At 29.6% G+C, this 6298-nt stretch overlaps 2 protein-coding genes across 2 annotated transcripts in view; both read left to right on the forward strand.

Moving 5' to 3' along the window:
* The window catches only part of LOC116846511 (PMS1 protein homolog 1-like), a 10630-nt gene extending 7849 nt beyond the window's left edge, over positions 1-2781 (forward strand). The window contains 5 exon segments of the mRNA XM_032820439.1: positions 869-1054; positions 1201-1335; positions 1532-1734; positions 2071-2248; positions 2503-2781. Coding sequence (XP_032676330.1) covers positions 869-1054; positions 1201-1335; positions 1532-1734; positions 2071-2248; positions 2503-2691 — 891 coding nt within the window. The 3' untranslated portion in view covers positions 2692-2781.
* Positions 2782-3170: 389 nt separating this feature from the next.
* Positions 3171-5590, forward strand: LOC116846510 (60S ribosomal protein L5). The gene is made up of 6 exons (XM_032820438.1): positions 3171-3339; positions 3678-3863; positions 4010-4144; positions 4341-4543; positions 4880-5057; positions 5312-5590. Exons 1-6 carry the CDS (start codon positions 3337-3339, stop codon positions 5498-5500), a joined length of 894 nt encoding a protein of 297 aa, XP_032676329.1. The 5' UTR covers positions 3171-3336; the 3' UTR covers positions 5501-5590.
* Positions 5591-6298: the final 708 nt, after the last annotated feature.

The raw sequence follows: 6298 nt of genomic DNA on the forward strand, positions 1-6298 counted from the left end.
TGTATATATATGTATACGTATATATATATATGTGTATATATATTATACACGACACACACACAGGGTGTATCAGACCTCCCATGCCATCTTTTTTATTCGACATATATATATATATATACAGATTGTAATAATTGGTTCGACCTAGTAATTCACTAGATAAGTCTTTTCATCGGTTAGTTGTGTCCAATCGTACCGTGGTCAATCGGGACGCTTCCATTAAAAGAGAACTCAGAATACGGGCCAATAGGAATAGGCATTAACCAATAAGAACGTGGAATGAAAATAATTGACTAATCTGAATTCCTATTCTCTGTTGCCTGGCATCGTGCATAGGGCTCACTTTGCAAACGTCATCCGTTTAGTTTAGCCACATCCGGGGCCAGGCGTAGATGGCACTGCAAACCAGAATGCACTTTTTATAAAGGCGAGTTTGGGCTCTACATCCTTCTTATTTCCTCTGGATTCTGTTGGTGGAGGATAGTTTGTCGCGTGGTCGCGTTGGCTTCTCTTGTTTTATCTGAGATATAATGGTATGTAAGGTCAATTTTTCTTAATATTAAGATTATTTAATAAATTCAATTGTATTAAATACAAATCAATTATTTAAAATGAACGAAAAAAATAGGATGGTTATTTTTCAGAGAGATTCGTTATCGCTTTATAGTGATGTTCTCTATGGAGAGATTCACACATTTTCTACTTTTAGGCAATTTTTAGAAATTTATTATGCTTTAAATTATATATAATTCATTTTATATATCTTAAAATATTCCCAAGATGTTAAACTACAAAAATTCCAAATATTTTTTCAATAAAGTAAAAAATAGTAAGGTCATGAATATAACCATTTTTATAAATTTTTGCATAGGGTTTCGTCAAAGTAGTCAAGAATAAGCAATATTTTAAGCGGTATCAAGTTAAATTCAAGAGGCGACGTCAAGGGAAAACTGATTACTATGCTCGAAAAAGATTAACTATACAAGACAAAAATAAATATAATACTCCTAAATATAGGTTGATTGTACGATTATCTAATAAAGATATTACTTGTCAAGTAAGTAGAATTATATATATTTATATATATATAAATAATATATATGTATTAAATTTAATACATGTTTAAATATTCTATATTAAACTAGTGTATCATAATTCACATAAATTGTATATTATGATTAACAATATGTATTGTATTATAAGGTTGCTTATTCAAGAATTGAAGGAGATCGAATTGTATGTGCTGCTTATAGTCATGAACTTCCTGAATATGGAGTGAAAGTTGGTCTTACTAATTATGCATCTGCATATTGTACTGGCTTACTTTTGGCAAGAAGGGTAAGTCATTCTCTCTGTTTTTCAAAATATGCTTGTAAAAAATATGACAAAATGTTAACATGATGATAACCCCAGCTCGCTTTGATGTTTGACTGAAGAAAAACTTTTCCCAATTATTCTGATGATAAATATAAAAATATTTATAGAATATCAATAAATTGGTTAGAGTTAAAATTGATTATACCTTTTTTAATAGTTGTTGAAGAAATTAGGATTGGATACTTTGTACGTTGGTACCACAGATGTAACTGGTGATGAGTACAATGTTGAAGGATTGGATGATGGCCCAGGTGCATTTAGATGTTATCTGGATACTGGTTTAATGCGTACCACAACAGGTGCACGAGTTTTTGGTGCTATGAAAGGTGCAGTTGATGGAGGACTTAATATTCCTCATAGGTAATACATCAGAGATATAATTCTACTCTGATATCAATTTGTCTATATTGAAATAATTGATCAATATTATATACTATATTGAATTAATGTATCAATATTATCAATGTTCTGCTATTAATCAAATATGAATTCTCATATAAAGTAAAGAAAAATAATATTGAAGTCAGGTATAAATGCATATGGTAACTTGTGATTTTATCATACATATTTAAGTAATTTCAAACTTTGTTTTTTTCTTGATGTTTAATAATAATAAGTCAAAAGTTTCATACAAACATAATAAAATTATAAAATGTTGGCAATATTTTAAAGGTTTTATATCATTTTGTTTTACAGTACCAAAAGATTTCCCGGGTATGATAATGAATCAAAGGCATTCAATGCAGATATACATAGGCAACATATATTCGGTCAACATGTTGCAAATTATATGAAAACCCTTGAAGAAGAAGATGATGAAGCCTTTAAAAAACAGTTTTCCCAATATATCAAGCATGGCATCTCTGCGAACGATGTAAGCGATTAAAATATAATTTTGAATATTACATTTATATAAATTACATAAATTAATGTATAAAATATACGTCCAACTTATAATTGCTACTTAAATTATAAATTTATGCAGCGTCGCAGTTGGACAACAGCAACTTCCATTGGTTGTAATATATAAATGCATAAATTGCATTTATCTAAATAAACCTATGTTACATTGTTATTAATACATATTAAGGCGTTAAATTGTAACATGAAAAACATTTTTTAATTTAGATTGAGAACATCTATAAGAAGGCTCATGAGCAAATTCGGGCTAACCCAGAGTATAAGAAGATTATCAAAGATAAGGAACCCATTAAGAAGAGATGGAATCGCGCCAAATTATCATTATCGGAAAGAAAGAATCGTGTAGCGCAGAAGAAGGCCTCTTTCCTCACAACATTAGAAGAAATAGAGGCATAATCATTTTTCAGTTTGTATTATTTCTGTATATATAAGTTTGTAAATACATAGATATTAATAAACAAAAAATAAAAGCAAATTTGTAACGAATTCATATTTTAATTGCAACATATATATATGTATATATATGTATACGTATATATATATATGTGTATATATATTATACACGACACACACACAGGGTGTATCAGACCTCCCATGCCATCTTTTTTATTCGACATATATATATATATATACAGATTGTAATAATTGGTTCGACCTAGTAATTCACTAGATAAGTCTTTTCATCGGTTAGTTGTGTCCAATCGTACCGTGGTCAATCGGGACGCTTCCATTAAAAGAGAACTCAGAATACGGGCCAATAGGAATAGGCATTAACCAATAAGAACGTGGAATGAAAATAATTGACCAATCTGAATTCCTATTCTCTGTTGCCTGGCATCGTGCATAGGGCTCACTTTGCAAACGTCATCCGTTTAGTTTAGCCACATCCGGGGCCAGGCGTAGATGGCACTGCAAACCAGAATGCACTTTTTATAAAGGCGAGTTTGGGCTCTACATCCTTCTTATTTCCTCTGGATTCTGTTGGTGGAGGATAGTTTGTCGCGTGGTCGCGTTGGCTTCTCTTGTTTTATCTGAGATATAATGGTATGTAAGGTCAATTTTTCTTAATATTAAGATTATTTAATAAATTCAATTGTATTAAATACAAATCAATTATTTAAAATGAACGAAAAAAATAGGATGGTTATTTTTCAGAGAGATTCGTTATCGCTTTATAGTGATGTTCTCTATGGAGAGATTCACACATTTTCTACTTTTAGGCAATTTTTAGAAATTTATTATGCTTTAAATTATATATAATTCATTTTATATATCTTAAAATATTCCCAAGATGTTAAACTACAAAAATTCCAAATATTTTTTCAATAAAGTAAAAAATAGTAAGGTCATGAATATAACTATTTTTATAAATTTTTGCATAGGGTTTCGTCAAAGTAGTCAAGAATAAGCAATATTTTAAGCGATATCAAGTTAAATTCAAGAGGCGACGTCAAGGGAAAACTGATTACTATGCTCGAAAAAGATTAACTATACAAGACAAAAATAAATATAATACTCCTAAATATAGGTTGATTGTACGATTATCTAATAAAGATATTACTTGTCAAGTAAGTAGAATTATATATATTTATATATATATAAATAATATATATGTATTAAATTTAATACATGTTTAAATATTCTATATTAAACTAGTGTATCATAATTCACATAAATTGTATATTATGATTAACAATATGTATTGTATTATAAGGTTGCTTATTCAAGAATTGAAGGAGATCGAATTGTATGTGCTGCTTATAGTCATGAACTTCCTGAATATGGAGTGAAAGTTGGTCTTACTAATTATGCATCTGCATATTGTACTGGCTTACTTTTGGCAAGAAGGGTAAGTCATTCTCTCTGTTTTTCAAAATATGCTTGTAAAAAATATGACAAAATGTTAACATGATGATAACCCCAGCTCGCTTTGATGTTTGACTGAAGAAAAACTTTTCCCAATTATTCTGATGATAAATATAAAAATATTTATAGAATATCAATAAATTGGTTAGAGTTAAAATTGATTATACCTTTTTTAATAGTTGTTGAAGAAATTAGGATTGGATACTTTGTACGTTGGTACCACAGATGTAACTGGTGATGAGTACAATGTTGAAGGATTGGATGATGGCCCAGGTGCATTTAGATGTTATCTGGATACTGGTTTAATGCGTACCACAACAGGTGCACGAGTTTTTGGTGCTATGAAAGGTGCAGTTGATGGAGGACTTAATATTCCTCATAGGTAATACATCAGAGATATAATTCTACTCTGATATCAATTTGTCTATATTGAAATAATTGATCAATATTATATACTATATTGAATTAATGTATCAATATTATCAATGTTCTGCTATTAATCAAATATGAATTCTCATATAAAGTAAAGAAAAATAATATTGAAGTCAGGTATAAATGCATATGGTAACTTGTGATTTTATCATACATATTTAAGTAATTTCAAACTTTGTTTTTTTCTTGATGTTTAATAATAATAAGTCAAAAGTTTCATACAAACATAATAAAATTATAAAATGTTGGCAATATTTTAAAGGTTTTATATCATTTTGTTTTACAGTACCAAAAGATTTCCCGGGTATGATAATGAATCAAAGGCATTCAATGCAGATATACATAGGCAACATATATTCGGTCAACATGTTGCAAATTATATGAAAACCCTTGAAGAAGAAGATGATGAAGCCTTTAAAAAACAGTTTTCCCAATATATCAAGCATGGCATCTCTGCGAACGATGTAAGCGATTAAAATATAATTTTGAATATTACATTTATATAAATTACATAAAATAATGTATAAAATATACGTCCAACTTATAATTGCTACTTAAATTATAAATTTATGCAGCGTTGCAGTTGGACAACAGCAACTTCCATTGGTTGTAATATATAAATGCATAAATTGCATTTATCTAAATAAACCTATGTTACATTGTTATTAATACATATTAAGGCGTTAAATTGTAACATGAAAAACATTTTTTAATTTAGATTGAGAACATCTATAAGAAGGCTCATGAGCAAATTCGGGCTAACCCAGAGTATAAGAAGATTATCAAAGATAAGGAACCCATTAAGAAGAGATGGAATCGCGCCAAATTATCATTATCGGAAAGAAAGAATCGTGTAGCGCAGAAGAAGGCCTCTTTCCTCACAACATTAGAAGAAATAGAGGCATAATCATTTTTCAGCTTGTATTATTTCTGTATATATAAGTTTATAAATACACAGATATTAATAAACAAAAAATAAAAGCAAATTTGTAACGAATTCATATTTTAATTGCAACATTATATATATATATATATATATATATATATATATATATATATATATATATACACATACATACATACATACATACACATAACACACACATTATACATAACACACACAGGGTGTATCAGACCACTCATGCCATCTTTTTTATTCGACAACAGAGTATCATACGAAGATGAACAAAAAATGTTTATAAAAATTTTAGCAAATCTTAAACCCATAGAATCAATTGGTGCTACTACGATTTTCCGAAAAAAATTGGAAATGATCGAAATCGAAGATAACTTCAAAATTTTAAATAAGAACATATACGAGGGTGGTCTGAAAAGTTTCCGACCTCAACGTGAAGATAGCAGCACTTGTAAATAAAAGCTAGTGAATTTCGTTGTTCATCTGTTGACAGTTACTCACCGAAGTTTCAGCCATTTTGGACTCGCAGTTGTTATGTAACAGTCGTTTGAGTAAGTTGATGTGAGTGTTTTTGTGAAAATGGACAAAATCGAGTATCGAGCTGTCATTAAATATTTGTTTTTGAAAGGCAATACGCCTACGCAAATCAAAGATGAGTTGGATTCTGTGTATGGGGACTCTGCACCATCATTTACGACAGTGAAATTTTGGGCCGCTGAATTTAAACGTGGCCGTAAGAGCTTGGGAGACGATGAACGTTCAGGACGTCCAAAAACTGCAACTACCGAC

Source organism: Odontomachus brunneus, unplaced genomic scaffold, assembly GCF_010583005.1.
Source record: "Odontomachus brunneus isolate Ranch 3 - 2012 unplaced genomic scaffold, Obru_v1 Obru_scaffold_065, whole genome shotgun sequence".
NCBI classification, from domain to species: domain Eukaryota; kingdom Metazoa; phylum Arthropoda; class Insecta; order Hymenoptera; family Formicidae; genus Odontomachus; species Odontomachus brunneus.